We start from the raw sequence: 26126 nt of genomic DNA, 5'->3' as shown, positions 1-26126 counted from the left end.
CGTCATGACGCTATGCCAACTCAGAGGCTCCGTCGTAGCGAGAGGAATGTAGCGCTTCGCACTCCCAGGTTAATTGGCCTGTCCGCTGCATGCTACGGGACACTCTGAGTTCATAGTCATGAACGGTCACAAATGACCGTGATTGATGTTACGCCACGCGGTGCTGGTGTCTTGGCTGCGTGTGAGGCTCAGGGCTGGCGTGCTGAGCCCGTACAGACCACAGCTGGGACGGGTGATCCAGATCCACAGCTGTCCGGGTGAAGGCTGAGGGTCTCGAGCCCCCCGTCGCCGCCTTAGCTCGGCTGGCACTCGTTCTTGCTGCAGGTGGCCTGCCGCTCGATACGCCAGGTGCCCTCCTCGTACGTGCAGTAGCAGATGGTGCATTCGTCAATCTTCACCTCTCGGCCGGCCGGGATCACCGCCGTGTCCGCGTAGCAGTTCGGCCCTGTGCACAGATGGGAGAGGCTGTATCAAACTGAGAGAAAGCCTGTTGAAACCAGCCAACAGAACCGCAACGCCTGGCTTTGAGTGACAGTAACTGTCAGGGATCGACATGAAATGATGTCAGCTGACCTCATGTAAGTTTTATGAGTTGGCAGTCAATCAAAACACAATAGTCCGACAGAAGTCAGTTCTTGCCCTGCATGTACAGGGCGCCAGGCCATAAAAAGAAATGAAGAAGCAAATGAAATATTTAACAGCCAAAATGACTTTTGAGTTGACAAATTACAAAATTGCTTAATAAAGATGGTTGTCCTGAAGTGTTTCAGCTCACATTGCTATATAGACTAAGTTGACTTAAAGTTATATAAAATTAGGTGTTATTGTATTTAGTAAATAATTTTGCCATTTTATTGCTGTAACTCAAGTGATTATGATAATATCCGTGCCAATATCACTGCTTTTTATAAAAAAGCGAAATGTTGTTGATTATGCTAACATGTCAACAAGTGTTTGACGTACACTTGATTCAGTTGTATAATTGGACATCATTTGTTAGGTGATAAACAATATTTGTTTCTTCAATTACACATTGTCATGTGATCAGTTAGTCAGTAAACAGACTAATGTATGTCTTATGAACTTATATATTATATATACAAGTATATATAACAGGAACAATTCTTGGATCGAACATTAAAAATGACTCCCAGTTCAGTGAGTGAGTCAGTTGTGAACTCAGTAACCGCTCTAAATGATTCTTATTCAAACCAATACCTTATGAGCATGTTTTGGGGCTGTTTCATGAATCTTTTTAAATGGCTTATTACAAACAACCAGTTCATGCGAGTGGCATTTAAAATTGACATGCACAAGATGATAGCTGATTCATAAAAAAAAAAAAAAAAAAAAAAAAAAGTAAATACCATTACAGAAAAATGCTACCTAGGCACAGCTTCCAGTTACCGATTCTTGCTTCATTTTGTATCGGACATGAAAATTGACTTCCAGTTCATGAACAATATTTACGGAACCAGATTCAAACTAAAAGCTTTTTTGTGTATCTTTTTAAATACAACCAGTTCATGAGAGTCTTTTTTTCATTAGCATTCAAGACCAGCGTGCACAAGATGGTATCTGATTAAACGGAATATGGATGCACAAAAAGATTGACCAGTTGTCGCACTTTCCCAATTGCAACTAGATTTTGTTTGCGTGTGTCATATTTGTGACCATTTTAGTTGCAGTCAATCAACTCACTTCATCAAGGCAGTGACATTTTGTCTTGGCATTTCATCTTGAACCCACAGATGACAATCAGTCCTCATCACAATGGTGTTAGAGGTTTCAAATGACAATGGTACCTCTAAAGATGTTCACACTAGAGAGCACAGTTCAATATCCGACCTTCCATTAAACATGCCTGTGTCATAACTTCAGAGAGGAGGTAATTGCTGAGCTTATGGTGCACCATAAACATTTATCAAGCCCCAAGTGCAGACTCAAACCTTTAGTGTGCTAATATATAAAGTCTTCCTTCCACGGCATACATTTTAAATATTTTTATGCGAGTGCTCTCTCAAAATGTACAAACCTAGTTTAAAACGGAATCCAGCTATACTGCTTTAATAGTAAAGCTGGTCTCTGGAAATACAGTAGCTGTTGAAACTGATGAAACCAACACTGTTAAATAGAAATTGGAAAATAGATAAATAGGTACTGTTTGCAAACATCCTGCTACAGTATTCAGAGCCATGATACAATGGGTTATGCATGCAAAACACATAAACAACCCCTTCCTTGTTCATGTCTGGTCTTAACTGTCTTATCATTACTGTGAAGGCAAAAAACCTTGAACAAAAAAACAAAACAAAACAAAAAACACCCATCCAACTATGGCCAGCTTTCAATGGAAAATAGAATGGCACTGCAATGCCACATCATGCACTTGACCATGCAGGTCTAAAATGACTCAAGACAAATACTATGGCTCGTCACATTCTGAGGCATACGTTAACTGGAAAAAGGCAAACTTGAACATTGTCTAGACAAAACCTGGCCTTAAATTTTAAAACACTTCAAATCTTGAATGGATTGGGTGGTTTTTCACTACAGGACAATCAAGCCTGATTAGTTTGGAAAAAAAATAAAGCCTAGTAAGTCAGAACAGCATGAAGTATTGTGTTGAGTTTGGTGAACACAGCTTGAAAGCTCTAGCAGGAATTAAGGGAATTTTACACAGTACTCGATAGGCAGCAAGCTTTGCATTCATTTGCCATATAAATGAGAGGGTGTGTGAAACATTGTGTGCAACTGCTTCAACTCCATACTACACTGTACAAACAAATCCATGACATTTATGGTAAAAAAGGGACAGTAGAAACATATATTTCATGAATTAATGTAATGTTAATATACCAACCTACTTAAGTTCTAAAATCTGTTGTACCTTTATGATATACTTACAACCATATAAAGCACAGATGGTAAAGAGAAAGCCACATGATGAATCAAAGTTCATACAGAAGGTACATAGTATCATACACACAAACTCAAAATAAAACACTAAAGCACTAAACAATAACTTAAAGTCCCCGTGAACCGGAAGTTGCAAACAACTTTTCTCCAGTGTTGTGACGTATTTCCGAGAGAAACTGAATACTAAATGAGGCAAAATAGTGGGCGTGGCTTTTTTTCCAACTAGCACCTGATTGGATCTAGAAAAGTAGGCGTTTTCATTCAGCCTGTCTACTGTCAGTTGGAGGGGCGTGGTTATGGATGTTAAGCAGACACCCAAACCGTCAAACCTACGTCATCAGGGAAGGTCCTCCAATGCAGAGGGGAGGGGCATTTTCTAAATTTGATTAAAGATTACGAAGCTTGACTTGCATGGATGAATTGTTCACCACAAAACGATCAATTTAGGCAAACAAAGTAAGTATGGTCAATTTTGATTTCATGTGGACTTTAACATAAGATGTAACATAAAACCGTAATGTACATAATTGATAAAAAAAACTATGAAGTAACAATTATTTCAATGAAAACCATAATTTAGTATTTTACTGTAAAATCACAAAAAGCCACGTTAGATTTATTATAGGTTTTTACCATATATATAGTAAGGAGACTTACTGTTAAGCAATTAACTTTTACAGTTAAAATTATGATCATTTTATACAGAGCAGCATTTGAAAATATTGCATTCTGTGCTGAATCTAAATGATAAATAATGTATTTCTCAATAAAAGTGTCATTTCTTCGTAAAACAGAATACAAACCAAATAAATTGGCGTGTAAATTCGGATATGTCTGAAATCACCCACTCATTCACTACTCCCTAGTCGGGCTGGGTTAAAAAATATTGATTTCTTAATTTCAATCGATTCTTATTTTGAAGAACCGATATCGATTCTGAAATCCTAAGATTTGACTTTTCAGTCTACGCTGTTTTCAGTTTATGAATGATTAGCGCGCTGCGTGCCTCCCAATAAATCGCAATAAACTTTGTGTTTTGGTACTTCTGATATGAAACAAAGTGTCAGCTTTTAAATTCTGTCAATTTTGTTACGAAATTTTAACAATAAAGAGCTCTTTAATGTGGTGTGACAGATCACTGTAGTGCCTCATTTCAAGCAAAGAGTCAGCGTGGAGCGCACATGAACCGATCATCTCTTCCACATTATTACTAGTTACAGCACAAAACAGACATGAATGAACATCAGAAGGTATGTACAACTGAGATACAGTACATCTAACCGAAATCCGTATCGTCACATTTAATCATCTCAATCAATGTCACGTAATGTTAAATTAACCTCAAAAAAGCCATTCAAAGTCCAAAAACTTGTTAGTCAGCTGGAAAAATTAACTCTAGAGAGGAGCATTTTTCTAAATATATGCACACTTTTGCATACTCATTGTATTTTCACTGTTCGTCAGTATTTAATGTTTGAATAAATCCGTTGTTTTTTATATAAATGTTTATAAGCTATTCAAAAAAACCTGAGTAGAAACATAATTATGTCATTAAAAATGTATCCATATAAGCAGCCAACAAATCAGTTAATTTCAACCTTTAAGATTATAGTGATGTACCAAATGGAGTTCCCTGTATAGTTTGCAGCATTAGTTGAGAGAGATTTTTTTCCTTGAGAAAATTTGGTATAAAACATGTATTGTACCTGATAGGCCCCAATTAATTGACATTAAATCGAAGTAGAATAAAATCACAACTTGCGAAACCTCAGCGGGATACTCATGAACGGCAAGCTCCTGCTGTGCTGTGTAAAATTACTTTTCAAATGGAAGTTACTCATCAGGTATGGGAAACCAGAACAGGATGCAGGACTGTGCCGAATTGGTTGGATGAAGCTTGAAAACTGAGGTTACATTTTAGATGTTAAATGTTTAGTCTCAGGTTAAAAAATGTTGAAAAAAATCTTTTTCAAGCCAACATAATTCATTTTTTAAAAATGATTCCATTAGGCCTAAGGAGAAATGCTACCGGGGGCGCAGATTCCATTTCCCTCTTCTTTTTTTACATTCGCCAAACAAGGATGAATTGGCATTCATCCTCTAAAAGACATTATCATAGAAGATGGAAGACTACATAAAAAAAACATGGGCACATCAATCATCTTGAATATTTGGCTGGTGCTGTCAAGACATCATCCAAGCCATATTTATAATAATTTCAGAGCAAACACTTCAGATTCCTACCTCCAAATATCAAGACTGCAGTAAAAGCAGCGGATTCATCGTGAACGTTTATAGCTCAGATCACCCTATGCCTCTGTACTGTATGTCCGTTAATATTGCTGCCATTTATGTTTAACTGTTACATAACAGAACATGATTATGTATTGTCACATTATATGTTATCATACAAAGAGAGGGGGTAGAAAATGCTGAAAAAAGAGGAAGAAGAGGACAGGGAGGAAGATAAACGTGTTCAGTGCAAGCATGAGCAAACAAATCGGCGGAGGAGAAGTCTGCTTGCTGCATTTTGGCAGCGGAAAGGAGTGTTTAATCACGCTGAGCAGACCCTTATCCCCGCCGCCTATCAAAGCGCTGCTGTAGAGGCTAAATTCAAGAAAGAGCATCAATAAAGACTTTGGTCCATTCAGAGATTAATTGCATTCCCCATGGTACAGTGGTAATTGAGATAAAAAGCAAAGGAGGAGGAAAGAAAAGCTTGGATCCTGAAAATGACATGATCTTTTAAAGCTCATTAGAGCTGATGCTCTCTGAAAGAGCCGGGATCATAGCTCACACTGCTCTGAGAATAAGTAAAAATAAAGCCCTCTAATGCAGTTCTTTAGTATGTATGCATTATAAATACCACTAAATTGACTTACTTTTGTGGAAATGATGACTGGAATGGATGGAGAAAGTTTATGTGAATTTGCAGCATAAATTTTTAAATGTTCTGAAATATTAATGAACAAATTCAACATTCTCATAATAAGTCACACGCTATTCCACATAGACCTGAAATTAGAGGTGGGCGGTATGGCAATATATATATTATATCGTTAGCCTCATAGCATAATTGCCGAAGTCATTTTGTGTTTTTTCTTGTTTTCCAAAGACATTGAAATTTGACTTCGGCAATTATGCTATGAGGCTAACGATATCGAAGATATAATGTATAAGTCTATTTTTAGAGATATTGCTCTATAATTTATTATTATTGAACAGTTGGGAGGATCTATTGAGGAAATGCATGGATCTATTATTAGATCCATGCATTTGGTCTTAAAGTGTCAGCAGCCTAATAAACCTGCTGCGTCATTAATGTTAATCAAACAAAATAAGACAAAGATAAAATCAGCACTAAATAATCGATTTCTATTTCCTTCACAGAGTGAAGTCTATGCCGTGTTTATTATTACATTTTGATTATTTAATTTCTGTAGTATTTCTTACTACATGTTAAATAAACCTACTGTAGGCGTAGCACAGAAAGCCTATTGTATGTAGATCAACATTCTGCCCTAAGAGTGATCAGGCAGACCATAAGTAATAAGTAGTAAGTACAGTAAATTGTAGAGATAAAAAAAATTAGGATATTTTGGATTATTTAAAAAAAAACTACTTTTGCGAACTAGTCCTATAGTTTTTTTTTTTTTTTTTGCCCGATTAGAACCAAACCAGTGCAGAAAGCAGGTCTGTGAGAGATTTGAAGAAATCTGCCCCTGGGGGTATCTTACAGCTCAGGCATGCTATATAATATGTAATATCTTATAATTAAGCTTAAAGGTCTTAAACCGCTTGAACAAAAAATCCTATTGTTTGTAATTTGCTTCTTTGTTCTTATTTTAATAACAAAAATAAATTAAATAACAAAATGAACTATATTGTGATATATATCGTTATTTTGAAATCAAATTTCTCATATTGCGAAATAAGAGTTTGGTCATATTGCTTCAGACATCTGTTAAAAACATACTATCCATTCCACTCCTATCCATACAGTTTGCTTTTCAAATCCTGTTCTCCTGCTTTCGGGCATCTCCTGGGCATAAAAGACTGGAAAAGTAGTGTTTCAGGAGAATGTAAAGAGAGCTGGAGGTGCTGTGCATATAAATTCACTGTCCTCTACTTCTCTCCTTCAGTATCACAGAGAATCACGCCCCATTACAAACGGATAAAACCATCAGCGCAACAAATCCGGCCGAACATATTTCAGAGGAAGAAAAAATAAGTATTTAAGATGAGCTGAGGCCTGAAAGTGATTTCTGGGGCCCTCTCTTAAGCCCCCGTGAATATTTCTCCCTCTCCCATTTTTTTTTTCTTCTTCTTGAAAATGCAAGTGAACCCTTTCTGCTCCCAGCACCGTAGATTTTCAGGGCTTTCGGCTCATGCTCAAAATGTTTATTGCAACCTCCTCAGATTAGCAGTGACCCGAGTGTCAGAGCCCTTCAAGAAGAGGGCTTGTTTCCCCGCATGTTGCCAAGGCGATGGCCCACATGAGAGGAGGTCGACAAAAAGGAAAGGGCTTCAGAGGAAATAAAAAGCATCTATTCCTTTTTGTAACACATGCACGCTATTAGTAGGGATTTTGGTTCACCACAGCAATCACTCTTTTGAGTCTGTTCCTTAAAAAGATTTGTTCAGATTCATTCACTGATCTGTTCGCTGATTCTTTCTGCTGGCTATATCTGCTGGTAACTTCATGTGTTTTTACTGATCGGATATTTCATTTGTTAAAACGGTTCCATTTACACTTGGCCATAAATGTGTCTCTGCAAAACAGATATAAATCCGATCTTCAATTCCCGTGCTATATGCAAATTTAACGAGATCAATGAAAGCAACAGGGGCTGTGTTCAAAATCTCCCCATATCCTCATTCACTATTCCCTAAATTACTCCACTACTAGTCCACTTGAATGAGTTAATGAAAACAAGTGACACTGAGTTTGTACTTGCTGTTTAATAATCATTTTAAACTTAGCAAACTAACAGCTCCAGTAGTAACATGAAAAGATGTAACTCTGTAATGGAAACTAGCATGTTTAAACCTTAAAGGGATACTCCACTTTTTTTGGAAATAGGCTTATTTTACAACTCCCCCAGAGTTAAACTGTTGAGTTTTACCGTTTTTGAATCCATTCAGCCGAACTCTGGTTCTGGCGGTACCACTTTTAGCATAGCTTAGCATTCATCATTGAAGTGGACAAGACCATTAGCATTTCAAAAAAAAAAATGACCAAAGTGTTTCGATATTTTTCCTATTTAAAACTTGACTCTTCTGTAGTTACATCGTGCACTAAGTCCGACGGAAAATGTAAAGTTAAGATTTTCTAGGCTGATATGGCTAGAAACTATATACTCTCATTCCTGCGTAATAATCAAGAAACTTTACTGCCGTACCAGCCATATCAGCCTAGAAAATCGCAACTTTACATTTTCCGTTGGTCTTAGTGCACAATGTAACTACAGAAGAGTCAAGTTTTAAATAGGAAAAATATCGAAACACTTTGGTCATTTTTTTTTTAGAAATGCTAATGGTCTTGTCTACTTCAATGATGTATGCTAAGCTATGCTAAAAGTGGTACCGCCAGAACCGGAGATCGGCTGAATGGATTCAAAAACGGTAAAACTCAACAGTTTAACTCTGGGGGAGTTGTAAAATGAGCCTATTTACAAAAAAAGTGGAGTATCCCTTTAATTAAACAATTTAATACTCAAGTAAAAAAAGGAATGTATACCTGTATGATATTACACTGTAGCCACATTGGACCAGCGGTTTGGAAAATGAATGGATGGATGAATCAGCTGCGGGTGCCATCTTCTGACAAAACACGGTAATTCATTAGACGCGACGGTCACAGTGCATTATGGGTATTCTCTAGCCGTTAAGGGTACAGCGGTTGTACACTCGTTATTGCTGTGCATTGTGGGATTGAATGAGTGCACTCAATAACGTCCACTATGGTTTCGGACACCACTACAAATGGCTGTCCCCTCGAATAGTGCCCTAATTAAGGGTATAGGGGGTGATTTCACGATCAGATGGGGTTAATTATGACAAGTATTCTTGATGATAGCACAGTTATTCTTTCCTAAAAGAGGGTCTTGTAACTTTGGGAGTTTGAGATATTGGTGGAGCTTTCTCTCTGAATCTTAAAGCAGCAAAAAGCACTCAGAAAAAAATCACTCAATGCCAAGTTTCTTATTTACTGACAGTCCCTCAGTGAGTGAAAAGAACGAGTGCGGTGACTGAATCCGAATGTTGCCCCCCCCCCCCCCCCCCCCCTTCTTTTTGAGTCCCAACATTGCTGCTGCTCGCAGATGTTCTTTGATATTCATGAACAACTGCCTGGGGTGGATATTAGCAATAGCGTTCACTTTCATCTCCCCCCATGGCACTTCCTCAAGTGTCTCCCAGCATACTCTTCCAACAACAGACCCAGGCAGTGCGCTGCACGGGAACATAATACTTCATTCAGCAGCTAAGAAAGAGGTGCTTGCCTCTGCTCTTCATGAGCAACAAATAGAGATATCAGCCCTCATGACTGCTTTACAAACCCTTTGTGCTTTTCATGTGTTAACAACCACTTAAAATTAATGAAACTGTGGCTAATAGGATGAAATGTGCTCCACTGTCTTGGAGGTTTAGGTGGCCTTGCACTGTATTTACCACATTTTCTGCAAGCTGCTGATGCTGGCCACGGATGAATCAGCTCAGTGATGAGGCGTTCTAATGACCGAACAAATTACAAGCATTTACGTCCTTTGAATGGTGTGGTTTCTGTGACCTGAGCTAAAACAGTTGGAGGGGGAGGCTTTTGCAGCCCCTGCTGGGTATGGCGTGGTAAGAGTGAACCGAGCACAAGATTATGATTATGAGAGAAATGCTTGCAACCCATTTAGAAATCGATTCTCCTCACTGCTTTCCCATTCAGTGTCAAGTCTGCCAACCAAAATGAAGACGACAGCCCCCATTTCTTCTTCAGCTATTATCATTTCATCCCTTAGACACCACATTTTTCTCAAAGGGCTGGTCTTTCATACAAAAGCGCAGTCAATCAGATGGTAATTGACTCTTAATGGTACCAATTAAATAATCATTCTCCTTTTGATTTATTGGACAAGTCACTTGCACAGAAAGTTGGAAAGTTTCTGTATTGATATGGGGTGGGGTGGGGGGCTTAGCACGGCTCTTTTAGCCCGGCTCTTTTAGCCCCTTCTCGTAGATACATTAACCGCTGAAGCCATTTGAAATTAGCTGTGCATTCTGTCAAAAGAAACTTATAGCACTAATATTTCAGTACATGTCTGACTCTTTAAAGTGTGAACTGCATTTATATCCATCTGTTGCCTTTGACGTCACAGTTTAGGATAGTTGCTAGTGAGGGTTTTGGGACTGTGTAAATTTTCAGGATAGATAGAGAATCAATGTCTGTCTGTCTCTCTCTCTAAAACGTGTGGTGACTTATGCTCACCAAGGTCAAATATGTTTATTAAATAATCATTCTCCTTTTGATTTATTGAACAAGTCACTTGCACAGAAAGTTGGAAAGTTTCTGTATTGATATGGGGTGGGGTGGGGGGCTTAGCACGGCTCTTTTAGCCAGTAAAACAGTAATATTGTGAAATATAATTTCAGTTTAAAATAACAGTTTTTATTTTATTTTAATATATATTAAAAAAATATTTATTCCTGTGATGTCAAAGCTGAATTTTTGGCAATTTCTCCAGTCTTCAGTGTCACATGATCCTTTAGAAATCATTATATGCTGGTTTGGTGCATTTATTTTTTATTTTAAATTTGGAAAAAGTTGCTTAAAAACTTAAATTATTTTGGTGGAAACAGAGATACCGTACATTTTCTTTCAGGATTCTCTGATTAACAAAAAGTCTTTATTTTTAATAGAAATCTTTTTTAACATTTATTAATGTCAAATTTTGTTCAATTTAATGCATCCTTGCTAAATAAAAGTATTTAAGAATTCTTACTGACCTGAATTTTTTTTGAACATTCATCCATCCATCTGCCTCCCCTCCCTCCTTCCCTTTTGCCCGTAAACCTTCAAATTAGATTTGTTTTTAAACTCAAGGCTTTGACAAGCTATTATTCAAAGCTGGTCATAACAATCTTTCATTTTCATATGAGTTAATTCGTATTCTTCTTTCTTACATACAAATTGCAATTATGCAACCTGTTTTCTACATCAATTGAATTCAAATTGAGGAATTCCAAATGTCGCACGACCCTGGTGTTCTTGTGCAGCCATAAGCCAATCATCATTGCCATAATGTCATTTTGGCTCCAGAGTGATCAGTCATGGCTATTCCGGCTAATGTGGTTGGCTCTTTATTTTTAAATCATGTACTTCCGGGGGGCTCCAGTGTCAGTGGCTGAGAACATCATGGACCTCCTTGATGTTCTCTCGTCGTTAAGTTTGTGTATGTGATTATTATCCTCATCAGAAGCAAAGTTAGAATCACAGCCGGAACCCATCCTACGGTGTCACTGCACGACGCTTTGAAGTCTTACTTTTGAAGAGTGCAAATCTCATGGGGTCAGAGCATCTGCTTCTTGCACTGCATCTGCGTTGGGAGTCTTTGTACCTCAGACATTTAGAGCAAATCAGAGGTGCCAAAGCTGGGGCATCCGGGGCAGGTTTCTGCCTACAGGTTGTCCCCCTCGTTTGAAATCGTGATCACACTCGCAACTCTGTGATCCACCCCCACAAGATATGCACAAGAACCACAGGAAGCACAAACATCATATTAGACTGATTTTATCTAACGCAACAATTCCGAGATGAAATCAAATTGCAGACTACCTGGCAAGCGCGACGGAGCTGAGCCGCGCCGTGAAATCACTAGGCGGCTGTAATCTTGTGCGTTGAACAAAAATGTTTCCAATCCATCATAAAACCATACAGCTTGACTGCTTGAGTGTGCATATACATTTGTAAAGCTGTTTGAATTCACAACGGCACGACTTGATGAAATTGGCCCGCTTTTGTTCCCTGGATTCCATCTCACACCCAAACACCAACTGAGACATTTGATCAGGGAGTCTTGGCAGCATCTCAGCAAATGCCAAGATGATTCATTTAAACATGTGTGCTCTTTAAAATAATTGGCCCGCATCACCCCTCCCCCATTGTCCACACTACGCTGAGAGTTTAGCTGCAGAGTCAGAGATCCATTTACCAAGTCATCATTTCTTTTCTGCTGAAGGAGGCAGCGTGGCTGCCGGTGCCATATTAGATCAGGATCCAGGCGTACACAAGAAGCAACAGTCTTGGACATGCTGTCTAAAAGCATCTCAAACAGCTCTATATAACCCACACTGAATCAGAAAACTTCTCCCAAGACATTGTAATGTGTTCCAATCACAGAACGCTCACACACTAACCTGAGGTCACAGCTTTTCTTTCCTCCCCCCTTCTGAAAAACACTCCTCTGGCCAAAAAGAGAACAGCAGCACGCACAAGGCAGACAAAAGGTCTGTTCAGAATCCTAGTGAGTCGCATCTCTGTCTACTGCCTACATAGGCAGCACGGCAGCCTTTCAAGACAGCATCTAGACTGTCATAGAACAGACCACACAAACGGGGTTCTTCAACTGATTTCAATAGTTTGACGCTAACATGTTGCTATGCTAACCGCATGATACTAAAATGAAATATTTCCTTTTTAACTATATTTTACCTGTACTTTATAAAAAGGATACATTTTTTAACATTAGCTAACGCATTAGGTATCGCACAGGCGTAACTATCGGTAAGCAGGGTACGTGGTTGCTTACGGGCCCAGACCAATCAGGGGCCCACGTGACTGGAGGATATTGATTGACAGCCGGGGCCCCCTATCGCATTTTACTACTTTTAGTCTGATCGCTAAAACAGTGATCGCCATCCCAGTGACAGTAGCCTCTGCAGAGCGTTCTTTTTCAAAACTGTCTGAAACTGTCCCATTGAGCTCCTGAGATAGCTTTTTATCAGAGTCGTCTCTCTGGACTTGTCATACTGTCAATTGAGAATGCCTGTGCGCGCCATCTGGATCTTAAGGATTTAATCGAAACTTCGCACAGAGGAAAGGTCGGAAAATGCCGTTATAATGTAAGTGAGCATCTTTTTTATGTATTTGGACCTAGGCCTATGTGTGTGTAGTCATAGCAGTGAGTAACAATGTGTTATGGTGCGCCGTCACCAGTGTTTTGTTTTTGTTGTGGTGCGTGTAGGCTACTCCTGATTTTGTCAGTCATCTCATCTCTTATATGCTGTGTGTCTCTATGATCCTATCCTGTCCTATTCATGGTAGTCTACTCGTGGACATTGCGTCATCACATGCTGTAGTAGGGGGGCCCGCCTTGATAATCCTGCATAAGGGCCCGGTGTTGGCTCGTTACGCCACGCAATACTTTTACAGAATGTCTTAATTAATGTTGATTTCTAACTTCTAATACGTCTTTACATTTCAAATTGTATAAATTAGCATTAGCTCATGTATAATGAATGGACATGAATGAACAGATCATTACTGTATACTACTATTTACATTTTTTCAAGTAATTAGTACTTTTATACAACGAGGAATGCAAAAAAGTGACAGTAAAGACTATTCAAATAAATGCTTTTGCACTTTTCTATTCCACAATAATATTAACCAGAACAAATTTGTTGCTCCATTGATAATAATTAGAAATGTTTCTTGAGCAGCAAATTAGCATATTAGCTAAAATGATTTCTGCTGAATACTGCAGTAATGATGCTGAAAATTCAGCTTTGCCATCACAGGAATAAATTAATAAATTTTTAAAGTCTGACCGTTATAGTTTATCCGCTCCTCGGCAACCAACGAGAGGAACGTCTGCACTTCGTCCACTGACCACGATTCAGCCATTTCTTTTTTGGACGTTTTTTTTCTTTCTTTTTTCTTCAAGCAAGTCGTTTTAAAACAGGTGCTACAACGGTGGCTGTTACTGGCTATTTAAATCTAGCGGGTTTGATATCTCGCAAATACAATGACGCTGGTAGTGACGATTCTGTCTGACCAATCAGTGATCTGCAGTGTGTTCACGTCACATTTTAGTATCGGTACGGTACGCTTGGAACCTCAACAGAGGTGGTACCATTTAAAGCGAGCTGAAGCGAGCCATACCATGCAGTGGAAAAGCGCCATAAGTGAGCCGTACCGAGCCGTACCGTACCATGAGTTAGAAAAGCGCCATAAGTTCTTCAAAGCAGCTGTGTCCGAAATCGCATACTCTCTTGAGTATGTACTGAAAGTAATTACTTTGCAACTACTAAAAAAGTATGTTCTGTATAGTATGGATGTATGTAGAGTGAATGCAATCCATGTTGTCCTTATCATGTGACCTACCAGCGTCAGTTACGTCGCTTCACTGCCATTTAGAAAAAATCCTCTCCTGTGGCCTCATGGGATAGTAAAGCATCCATCAAATGTGCACTTCAGAATATTGTCGGAAATAGCAGCTCACCCAGGTATTTTTACCTACTCTTTAGTGAATTCGGAGATACTACTCTAGTCACATTCTGTTTTTTGCCTACTAAATAGAAGGGAAGTATGCGATTTCGGATGCAGCCACTGCATTGCCTTCTCTGCAACACATAATACACTGCCTGGTATCTCAGATTCCTTGTGGAACAGCCTTCTTGTCGGGAGCGAGCCCAGTATCTCTTAAAATGCTGCCTCTGTAGGCAGCTCACTAGGTTTTGTAACACAGCTGAAAAAAGGGTGCCATTGCAAAGGGTGCTTTTCATGTAGAGTGGCTTTGAAAATTCTTCCTTCTCTGCGGCGGGCGCTTTGACGAGAGAGTACATACCTTATATTTCTGTATTTCCAGCCAAATGGAGGGAAAAAAACATGCGTAAAAGTTTAATCATCTGCGCCCTAGGGCTGGAGAAAGCAGTCTGCAACCGAAACACCTGCCTGTGCAAATCACCTCACCTCCTGGAAACAAGCAGAGCAACTTTGCAGGTTCATTAGTGCTATATCTGTCTGAATAATGCATCTCGTCAACTATCTTAAACAAAGGCCTGCAGACAAATATAATCTCTTTGGGTTTGCATCACCTCACTGATGGTAAACTGGCTGTTATAGAACAATGAGATGGATCCGCACGTAGGGCATAAAAGAGGTGGTGAGATCTGCTTCTCTGTGCATGCTTTCTGCGAATTTTCTTCGTGGTGTGGTAATTGGATGTAGTGGATAGGAGTCTCAGTGGTCATTTTACAGATCCGATTCTAACCTAAATCACTCGCTCTTGGGGGACACCGCAGGGGTTCTGCAGTTCAGGGAATGAAGGTTTGAAAGCTGGGAGGAGGAGAATCAGAGAAAGAGAGAAAGGCTGGAAGAACACAACTACTTACCGCTCTTACACACCGGGCAGCACTGCTCAGGCTCATATTCTGGATCAACACACTCTGTCTGCGGGCAAGCGGACACAGAACAAAGAACCTCTCCACTGGCCTCACAACGGCACTTCTCGCAGGGAGACACCTAGAAACATACCCAGACAAGAAACAAAAACCCTATGTTGCAGCATTTATAATACTATTAGGATTGATATGAGGTTGAATCATCAGAGCAAGAAAAACAAGAGAGTGCTTCTTTGAGGGAACTGATGAGTGTTCAATTTAATTGATGAGCATGCTTCATTTCTGCCAATCTTGGAGTATATTAACAATGCTTACCTACTTCCTCCTGGCAATACCTCTGGCATCGCTCATCTCCCTTCCTTCCTTTCCATATTTATGTCCATGGGGAACTCTGAGTCATGTCTTACCCTCGAGCCCATTCATTATGAATGAATATCAATCCTTGTCTCCTTTATTTGAGTGATTCTTCAGCTACAGGCACTTTTACAGGGTTAATTTTTTATAAAAACTTTTTAAAAAGGTCACTTTAAAACTGTCTTGGAAACTTTTTGACCATCCCTTAATTTACATTTGCTATTTATCAAATGTCTTTAATAAATAGATTTTATTATGTAGACACAGACTTTCAATAAATTAAAACTATGATCATCTAAAAAAAAGTGTAAAATCTAAACCATTTCTATTTTTAAATGTTTGGTAACACTTTGCAACAAGGTTCCATTTGTTAACATTAGTTAATATGAGCTAACAATTACAAATACTTCTAAATCATCTCAACTAATGTTAATTTCAACATTTACTAATACATTATTAAAAGTTGTATCTGTTAAGCAAGGAATAATTGACGACGGGCCATTGAATTATTAGAAAATAATGCACACCTGAGGTGGTAATGCGGAAAGGAAGCGAAGTGGATTTGTTGTTTTTAACGTATTGTTTACTATATTTATTGCTTTTCCCTGAAAATAATTACACACATTAGAAAGTTCGTAAACCAATCAGATTCAAGCATTCAACAGACCCATAGTATAATATCATTTAATGGACCTGAGCTAACATGAACAGTTGTATTGTTATTGACTAATGTAAACAAAAAATTATACTGTAACAAATGTATTGCTCATTAACTAATGGTAACTAATTGGACTATGTTGTAAAGTGCTAATAATTTACATAAAGTTGTATGACCATTATGATTAGACAAAATACTACTTAAGTGAAAATGATATGGACAATGTGTGCAAAAATATGGAAGTATTTTTGATAGCTTGCTTTTTATGCAAATGCATAAATAGAGACAATGAAATTAGCCTTAGTAAGAAAATGAGTGCCATTTTATTCCATAAATGTTTAAAATATCATTTCCATCTCTGAATAGTGATTTCAGATGTGGTTAAAATTATGCTTCAGGGAAAACAAGAGAAATGACACAATTCTGCTGTGGTTCATGTATATAAACTTTTGGACATTGTTAAAAGACAAATATAATCTAGCGAGTTCAAAAGCAGTTTTGTTTTTTAAAAATCCAAGGCACCAAAAGTGTCCATATGCATTTTATGAACCTAAACCGAACTGTATTCATGTGATAAATTCAGAGTCTTGTCACACAGTGGATTTCTGAAGCATTCATGTGACTCTACAGATGTCCCAGAAATCACATACTGTATATATATGAACAAACCGATCAGTTTTGCTCACTGCTTCTCTGCTACCAAGAATAAAGTACAAAGGACTTTTCTGGCATTAGCATTTTCTGTGACAAGAACCTTCTCCACACAGTATCTCCTGAGACAATCTTTAACAAATCAAACAGAGAACAATGTGTCACGTCCAATTGTGATGGAAAATAAAATTTCACAATTCTAAAAGTGAAAAGCAGCTCCCCTGAGAAGCCCGCATTGTGGGACTAAACAGATATGATACCGGACTCATTTCATTCTGCAGAGGGTTTAATTGTTACCTTTGCAGTCTGCATATGCATTAGTTACAGCTGAGCAGAACCAATAAATTCAGTGCTTGGTCATCATTACCACTCTTGTTGAAAAGCACTTCTGCTGACTTCTGCATTAATAAATCTCACTGCTTACTATAAAGCTCAGGTGCTTTGGATAAGGACTCCAATGACACAGGAGGAGGAACCAATGAAAATTAAATCAAGAGCATAAGCTGTAGAAGCAGCTAATGGCTTTTTGAGACACATGCAGTTCAAAAAGAATCATTCGTACACCTGGTGATAACTCTGAAACTGATGACAAGCGTTTTTCCACTAAAGACAAAATTAGAGAGCATCATAATAGGGCCTTACAGGAAAAAAGGCCTGTCTTCTCTAACATAACACTGCCTAAGCAAGATAAGTCACCATTAGTTTCACATAATAATTGAACTCTTCACACATTCACAGCATAAAATGCAGGAAAAAACAGCATTTTATCTTATTGCGAGCCTCTTCCTGGGGGAAAGGCTCAGGCTGAGAAAGAGTGATGGATTAAAAATGAATAAAAAAGTGGAATTTCGAAATCTAATTTTTGGCCTGCTGGAATCAATACATAATCAAGACATGATGTGCACACATTAGATTTTTTTAACTGGACAGAAAACTCGATTCCACTCAATAATGAACAGATTCACAAGGGTGAAGATCTAAACTCAAAGTCTTCACATAATCTGCCATTAAATAAAGGTCACTCTAGCACTCCTGACACTGTTGAATACAGATAAAAGAGAAGAATAAACCTAGTTAAAGATGGGATCTGGATTGGATAATGAATCATTTAATGTGCTGCTCTAACCTTAAACTCCTCCAGAGATGAGTAGACCTTTCCTCGAAATTCACAGTAGTTTTTCTTCTCTTTGCACTGCGGGCAGCACTGGCTGGTGTCAACACGCAGGCACCGTGGATGAAGTTTTGGACACTCTGGTTGGGCGCACAGGGGACCTTCATCTGTACACAAGCAGGGGCAGGTGGAGGGTCCCGGGGTGAATTTCTCCCCGATGGCGAACACAAACCCTGTCTCATCCATGCAGCCCTTACCCCTGTAATCGGGATACGCGTACTCATCGGTCGCATCGAGGGAGACGTTGGCCTCTTCCGTAGGAGCCTCTTCAGTTTGCTTGAGTGATTCTTGCTCACTCCAGGCTTCGAGGGTCTTACCCTGCAGTTTGGACCCTCGTCTCAAGGGGCTCGAGTTGGGTCGGGCCCTGATAGCACTGGATCTGTTCACGCCCTTGATCCCCTCCAATTCAAGATTACTCAGCTCCTCCAAACGCTGCCTTGCACTGGGGCTTAGCGCACCCTCCTTGGCCTGGGTCAGAACGCGCTCCAAACGCTCTTTCTCCCCACCCTCCGGCACCGACACAATGGGATTGCCTCGTGCGCTTGTATACAAGAGCCAAGTAACAAAGATAAGTCCTGTTGTCATGGCAGCCGAGTGAAGCATTTCACTCCTCTCCACCAGCATAAAATTACGGGACTGCACCTGGACTCACATTACAATCCTTAAATTGCATGTGTTACAGCAGAAGCGTCGTCACATCTGTAAAAGAAACAAACTACAGGTTTCAGCACCATGGACAGGGGCAAGGCAATATCAGTCAGAGAAGTTGGCTACATCAAATACCAAACAGCTTCCCAAAATCAATTCTCTTAAGGAGTGTAACACTTTTAATCGTTCAGGCTGTGAAATGGATTCTGTGCTTCTGTGGATTTCATGAAAAGTTGTTCACTAACAACTACTAAGTATAATCATTCACTAAATCCAAAATAATGTGTATAATCCATCTTGAATTTATAAGCATTGCCTAACTAAATGTTCCTTTTGCTCACAAGTTTAGTGCAATAGTTCCTGCAATCTAGTTTCCTGCAATAGTTTTGTAGTTTTGCAGACCATTTGCTGTCCTCCTATGCACTGGAGTATGAACAAATATGATTGCATTTTGTGACTGTTTTAATTTCTGTTGTTGTTGAGTTTATTGTCATGTTTAGTAACTTGTTGCCAGAATGGATTTGTTCCACAATGAACAATTAGTTGATTGTTAACCTTGTACACCTCTATTTTAAGCATTAAATGAATGCTTTTTATTACATGAGTTTGTGTGGTGAGGGTCCATGTGATGTAGTCAATAGACACCAAACACTTGGCTCTCTGTCACTTGTATGAAGAAAAATGAGAAGTATAAGCAAGCACAGTATAAATGGTATAGTTACAACTACAAATTGTTACTATTGATAATCAGTTTCTCACTGTTTGTTTCACTCAATTGATTTGCAGAATTATTCATGTTTAAGGAGCTGATTTGATTGATACTTATTGAATTCTAAATATAGTACATGTCATTTGTTGCCATCATTTTATTGCCTTAATGCGCTAAAACAGGAAATAACCAAAAATAATATAATTACTTAAATTGTTTCTTCTCTTTTTTTTAATGTAATTATTATTATTTTTTTTTGTTAAGAGCTTTACAACTTTCCAATGCTGGAAACATGTGAAAACTGACTGCCTCGGGTGTAATCACACATGGCGACAGCAATCTTCCAATCGCACCTCCACGCATCAATTTTCACGGGGGTGATGGACACGAAAGTAAATTGCCTCAAGGGAACTTGAGTCACAGGCACTTCAGTACTCCCCTATTCTCCGTCCAGCTAAGCGCAATCAATTCACTTCAATTGAATCTGTTAAACGACACGAAGAGGTTAATCGAGGAATAGATTTTAGAAGGGAGGAAAAGGCCTCGTGAACAAAATATTTCAGCACTATCACATGAGCAAGATTGCTGTTGTGCTAAATATCAGCATGGCTGTGGTGATCTGTAGGTACAAGGCTGCAGGTAATCACAGCTGTGATATTATTAAAGTCGCAATGACATGGAAGTATCGACAGATCTTTTCTTCAGTACTGTGGCATACATCTAAGTGTAAAGGATCGGGAAAAAAATGTAGGGTGGGAATACTATCCATTGGTCTGCCATTCATCACTAGAGAGAAAGTCTGTTTTCACTGGAAGATACAGTTATGACATAAACATTATGAGGTTAAAACAATTGGGAAAATGGCAACAAATGCACAGATGAACTCTTGACAATAAGATCTTTAACATGCATACATTTAGAAAATTGAAGATGAATGTTCATTTCATTCATTTTAAATAACAGATTGGACCACAGAAATTAATCTGATGCTAAATTTCCATTGTTTTTATACAACAGTTCTCCAATTATACACTTCAACAAAGTAATTAATACCAATCAACTTATGTTTCAGACAAAAACTGGCCAGTTATTAATTTGTATATTTCTTCTCTGCCAAGTGTGCCAAATAAAATAGTTTCACAAGAAGCCAATTCATCCACTATGGATTTTAACATCCACTCTGGTTTTGCATGTCATGCTTCCCACTCACAAGCGAGAGAAACCCACGCATGAAGAGAAAACACCCAAGCTCTGATATTTAAAAAAGCAGGTAAAAACTTGTATTCCCCCTCTGAAGCAGGTTTTAAAAAACACTCTGTTTAACAACAAATATTTTAAAGCGATAGTTCACCCAAAAATGAAAATTCTGTCATTAATTACGCACCCTGATGTCTTTACAAACCCGTAAGACTTTCTTTCATCTTCTAAACACAAATGAAATCTTTTTTTTTTTAATGAAATTTGAGCGATTTCTTGCCTTTTTGATGCCTCAAAAAGTGCATAAAGAGATCGTAAAACTAATCCATATGAATTGAGCAGTTTAAGTCCAAAATTTTCTGAAGAGACTCTGATCGCTTTATATGATAAACGGATTTAATTTACTGTAGGCATTTATCCACATATAAACATTCATCAACTCACATCAGTTGTTGTAAACGGAAGCTCAAGCATTTGCGAGAACCAATGAAGTTCATTCTCGTGTTACGCAGCACGTTTGAGCTTCTGCAAGAACCAATGAGGTTCATTCTCGTGTTACGCAGCACGTTTGAGCTTCTGCAAGAACCAATGAGGTTCATTCTCGTGTTACGCAGCACGTTTGAGCTTCTGCAAGAACCAATGAGGTTCATTCTCGTGTTACGCAGCACATTTGAGCTTCTGCAAGAACCAATGAGGTTCATTCTCGTGTTACGCAGCACGTTTGATCTTCAGCAAGAACCAATGAGGTTCATTCACGTGTTACGCAGCACGTTTGAGCTTCTGCAAGAACCAATGAGGTTCATTCTCGTGTAACGCAGCACGTTTGATCTTCAGCAAGAACCAATGAGGTTCATTCTCGTGTTACACAGCACGTTTGAGCTTCTGCAAGAACCAATGAGGTTCATTCTCGTGTTACGCAGCACGTTTGAGCTTCTGCAAGAACCAATGAGGTTCATTCTCGTGTAACGCAGCACGTTTGAGCTTCTGCAAGAACCAATGAGGTTCATTCTCGTGTTACGCAGCACGTTTGAGCTTCTGCAAGAACCAATGAGGTTCATTCTCGTGTTACGCAGCACATTTGAGCTTCTGCAAGAACCAATGAGGTTCATTCTCGTGTTACGCAGCACGTTTGAGCTTCTGCAAGAACCAATGAGGTTCATTCTCGTGTTACGCAGCACGTTTGAGCTTCTGCAAAAACCAATGAGGTTCATTCTCGTGTTACGCAGCACGTTTGAGCTTCTGCAAGAACCAACGAGGTTCATTCTCGTGTTACGCAGCACGTTTGAGCTTCTGCAAGAACCAATGAGGTTCATTCTCGTGTTACGCAGCACATTTGAGCTTCTGCAAGAACCAATGAGGTTCATTCTCGTGTTACGCAGCACATTTGAGCTTCTGCAAGAACCATGAGGTTCATTCTCGTGTTACGCAGCACGTTTGAGCTTCTGCAAGAACCAATGAGGTTCATTCTCGTGTTACGCAGCACGTTTGAGCTTCTGGAAGAACCAATGAGGTTCATTCTCGTGTTACGCAGCACGTTTGAGCTTCTGCAAGAACCAATGAGGATCATTCTCGTGTTACGCAGCACGTTTGAGCTTCTGCAAGAACCAATGAGGTTCATTCTCATGTTACGCAGCACGTTTGAGCTTCTGCAAGAACCAATGAGGTTCATTCTCGTGTTACGCAGCACGTTTGAGCTTCTGCAAGAACCAATGAGGTTCGTTCTCATGTTACGCAGCACGTTTGAGCTTCTGCAAGAACCAATGAGGTTCATTCTCGTGTTACGCAGCACGTTTGAGCTTCTGCAAGAACCGATGAGGTTCATTCTCATGTTACGCAGCACATTTGAGCTTCTGCAAGAACCAATGAGGTTCATTCTCATGTTACGCAGCACGTTTGAGCTTCTGCAAGAACCAATGAGGTTCATTCTCGTGTTACGCAGCACGTTTGAGCTTCTGCAAGAACCGATGAGGTTCATTCTCGTGTTACGCAGCACGTTTGAGCTTCTGCAAGAACCAATGAGGTTCATTCTCGTGTTACGCAGCACGTTTGAGCTTCTGCAAGAACCAATGAGGTTCATTCTCGTGTTACACAGCACGTTTGAGCTTCTGCAAGAACCAATGAGGTTCATTCTCATGTTACGCAGCACGTTTGAGCTTCTGCAAGAACCAATGAGGTTCATTCTCGTGTTACACAGCACGTTTGAGCTTCTGCAAGAACCAATGAGGTTTATTCTCGTGTTACACAGCACGTTTGAGCTTCTGCAAGAACCAATGAGGTTCATTCTCATGTTACGCAGCACGCTTGAGCTTCTGCAAGAACCAATGAGGTTCATTCTCGTGTTACGCAGCACGTTTGAGCTTCTACAAGAACCAATGAGGTTCATTCTCGTGTTACGCAGCACGTTTGAGCTTCTGCAAGAACCAACGAGGTTCATTCTCGTGTTAAGAAGCACGGTTGAGCTTCTGCAAGAGGTTTGTTCATTTATATGTGAATAAAAGCCTAAATTCAATCTGTTCATCATATTAAGCGATCAGAGTCGCTTCAGAAAAATTGGACTAAACCGCTCAATTCATATGGATTAGTTTTACAATCTCTTTATGAACTTTTTGAAGCGTAAAAGTGGTAGGTGCGTAGATGTCAATGGAGGGACGGAAAGCTCTCAAATCTGTGTTCCGAAGATGAACAAAACTCTTCAGGGTTCGGAACGACATGAAGAGGGCGAGTAATCAATGACATAATTTTCATTTTTGGGTGAACTAACCCTTTAACCAAGAAAACAATATCTGAAGAGGAAAAAGATTAGTGGAAGTATGATATCAAACAAGACGTACAGCAATTTAAATTTAAAAATGAACTCGCATAATGCATATAAAAAGCCATGCATTTATTTGAATTTCAGTCCCTGTGGACTGGAGCCTGTTGATGCAATGCACAGGTGCTCTTCACAGCATTATTCATATCCACTCGAAAATCACATCTTCAGCTTCACGTTTAACGATACAAAGTATAACTGAGGCAATCATTTGGAGTTCACATGAGGCTGAGAATGAGAAAAAGAGGCGTAGAGAACGATGCGACATAAAGAACACACTAAATCGGTGCATTCGCTGTAACACTGACGCTATTAGCTGTAATATTCACACCACCCACATAAGTTAATTAACGTAACGTAACCCAAAGAAAAACATTTACAGAGACCAAACATAGCGAGTGCTCTATCTGATCCATGTCATACTTAATTCTTCGACCGTAAATATCAGTTCTGTTCATTTTGGGCACATTTAAGTATCGGTCATGCAACACACTATTTTGACTCATTTTAAACGTTTAACTGTAACTTTATAATGCCATTTAGATACATTAAAACGGACTATACGTCCATACCTGCATCTTTCCGTCGGTGTTGTTGGTGTGTTGTGTAGATAGTTGTCACACAGTTTACATCGAGGCTCGTTCATCAGTCTCTGCACACTCCACATCACCTCACAACTGCGCTCAGGAAATAAGACAATTCAAATGTTGCCAAAAGCGAAGACGACAGGGCTGTCAATGTCTCCTCAGCTCTAGTCTGAGAACTGAAAGAAAGGAGTGGACTCTTCAGCGCCAGTGAAAAAAAAAAAAAAAAAAAAAACATAAACCGGCAGACTTGCGTCACAGGGTGAGGAGTTTAATGAAAATCGCGCGTCACCTTTCCGACCACCAGGTGGCACATTCTCTTACTGGACTCACAAATTTCACTGTGTGATTAATCTTTTGTTCACGATGTTTTGACAGAGACTATCCATTCTTAGATTGTTATTGTTCGTGAGATGTGCGACGTGTCTGTGTTGCAGATTTCCGTGTTGGCATTCATCTCGAGATTCTGAGGACAATATATGAGGTATAAAACTGCAGGTATAAAACTGATGAAAATGCACATGAAGATCGAACTTTTCTGCCATGATTTGTATTGATTTTATTTGCTTGCTGTTGCACTGTAATGGGATCTCTTCAGTTATGAACAGTGAAATCAGAACACACACACACACACACACACACACACACACACACACACACACACACACACACACACACACACACACACACACACACACACACACACACACGGGGACACATTTTATGGGGACTTTCCATAGACAATGATTTTTATACTGTACAAACTTATATTCTACCCCCTTACACTAACCCTACCCATCACAGAAAACTTTCTGCATTTGTACATTTTCAACAAAAAAAACATCACTTAGTATGATTTATAAGCTGTTTTCCTCATTGGGACCAAAATATGTCCCCACGAGGACATGGATTTAGGATATTGCCATCTTTGTAGGGACATTTTGTACCCATAATGTAGGGTTTACCAGGCCACACACACCTCATTGTTATTTTAATAAAAAAAATGTTTAGTATTTTTATTTAGCAATTTGAATTATGAGGACATCGTCATGTCCTTATAATTTAGGGTGTGTGTCCTGAAACCTATGTAGGTCAAACCAGTAAACACACACACACACACCTAGTTTTTATATGAATGAGATGATATTTGTTGAACCGTAACCATAACTCTACTCTATACAAACCTGTTGATATCAGTACATTGAAAACTTTGTTTGATTTAAAGCATGACTTTCAAATAGTCAGTTCTCAACATGTTGATACTGTTGTTTTTGCATAAATCTGATTATAATGACTGCAGACTAACCCATAAATGTAAATTCTTTGACATTATTGACAATATTTTTTTTACTGAATTGTTTTTTCAAATAAGCTTTGTCAGATTTTCTTTACCATTCAAAAAATTGGAGAAAGTAAGATTTTGGAAAGAATACTTTTATTCAGCAAAGATGCATTAAATTGATCAAACGTGACAGTAAAGAAGACATTATAATGTTGCAAAAGATTCTATTACAGTTAAATGCTGTTCTTTTGAACTTTCTATTAATCACAAAAATTGTGAAAAATGTATCAACAGTCTTTATTAGAATGATTTCTGAGGGATCATGTGACTGAAGACTGGAGTAATGATGCTGAAAATTCAGATTTGCCATCACAGGAATAAATTAAATTTTAAAGTAGGCCTACATTCAAATAGAAAACAATTATTTTAAATTGTAATACTATTTTACCATTTTTTTGTTTTTATAGTATTTTTTTATCAAATAAAATCAATCCTTATTTCTGAGTGTGACCCCAAACTCTTAAACGCTATGGTATCTAACTTCAGGACACATTTTCCCCTAAACTATAGTAAACACACGTTTATTTGTTATCCAAATGAGAACATACCATAGATATCTGTTGCTTTTTTATAAAGTTAATAATAATGACCACAAACTAACCCAAACCCTAAACCCTATGAGAAATCTTTTTACATTATTTCAATAAAAAACAACACTATTTTATATGAATTGTTTTTCCAAATGAGA

The 26126-nt window shown here is 38.8% G+C and overlaps 1 protein-coding gene across 1 annotated transcript; it reads right to left on the bottom strand.

The window, feature by feature from the left end:
- On the bottom strand, window positions 1-24311 carry vwc2 (von Willebrand factor C domain containing 2). The gene is made up of 4 exons (XM_056248158.1): window positions 24085-24311; window positions 18102-18845; window positions 15304-15433; window positions 1-445 (listed from the first exon to the last, which is right to left on the bottom strand). Exons 2-4 carry the CDS (start codon window positions 18768-18770, stop codon window positions 294-296), a joined length of 951 nt encoding a protein of 316 aa, XP_056104133.1. The 5' UTR covers window positions 18771-18845; window positions 24085-24311; the 3' UTR covers window positions 1-293.
- Between the last annotated feature and the right edge of the window lie 1815 nt (window positions 24312-26126).

The sequence above is a fragment of the Rhinichthys klamathensis genome, unplaced genomic scaffold, assembly GCF_029890125.1.
Source record: "Rhinichthys klamathensis goyatoka isolate OS25496 unplaced genomic scaffold, OSU_Roscu_1.1 h1tg000053l_1, whole genome shotgun sequence".
Taxonomy (NCBI): Eukaryota; Metazoa; Chordata; class Actinopteri; order Cypriniformes; family Leuciscidae; genus Rhinichthys; species Rhinichthys klamathensis.
Note: the sequence above shows the minus strand (reverse complement) of the source record. Positions and strands in the feature narration are given on the sequence as shown.

Excerpts from the sequence above, each read along its gene's own strand:
- vwc2 (XM_056248158.1), bottom strand. The coding sequence starts at position 18,770 with ATGCTGGTGGAGAGGAGTGAAATGCTTCACTCGGCTGCCATGACAACA. Across the intron at positions 15,434-18,101 it reads CATCTCTGGAGGAGTTTAAG|GTGTCTCCCTGCGAGAAGTG; the intron begins GTTAGAGCAGCA and ends GTATGTTTCTAG. Across the intron at positions 446-15,303 it reads CTGCCCGGTGTGTAAGAGCG|GGCCGAACTGCTACGCGGAC; the intron begins GTAAGTAGTTGT and ends ATCTGTGCACAG.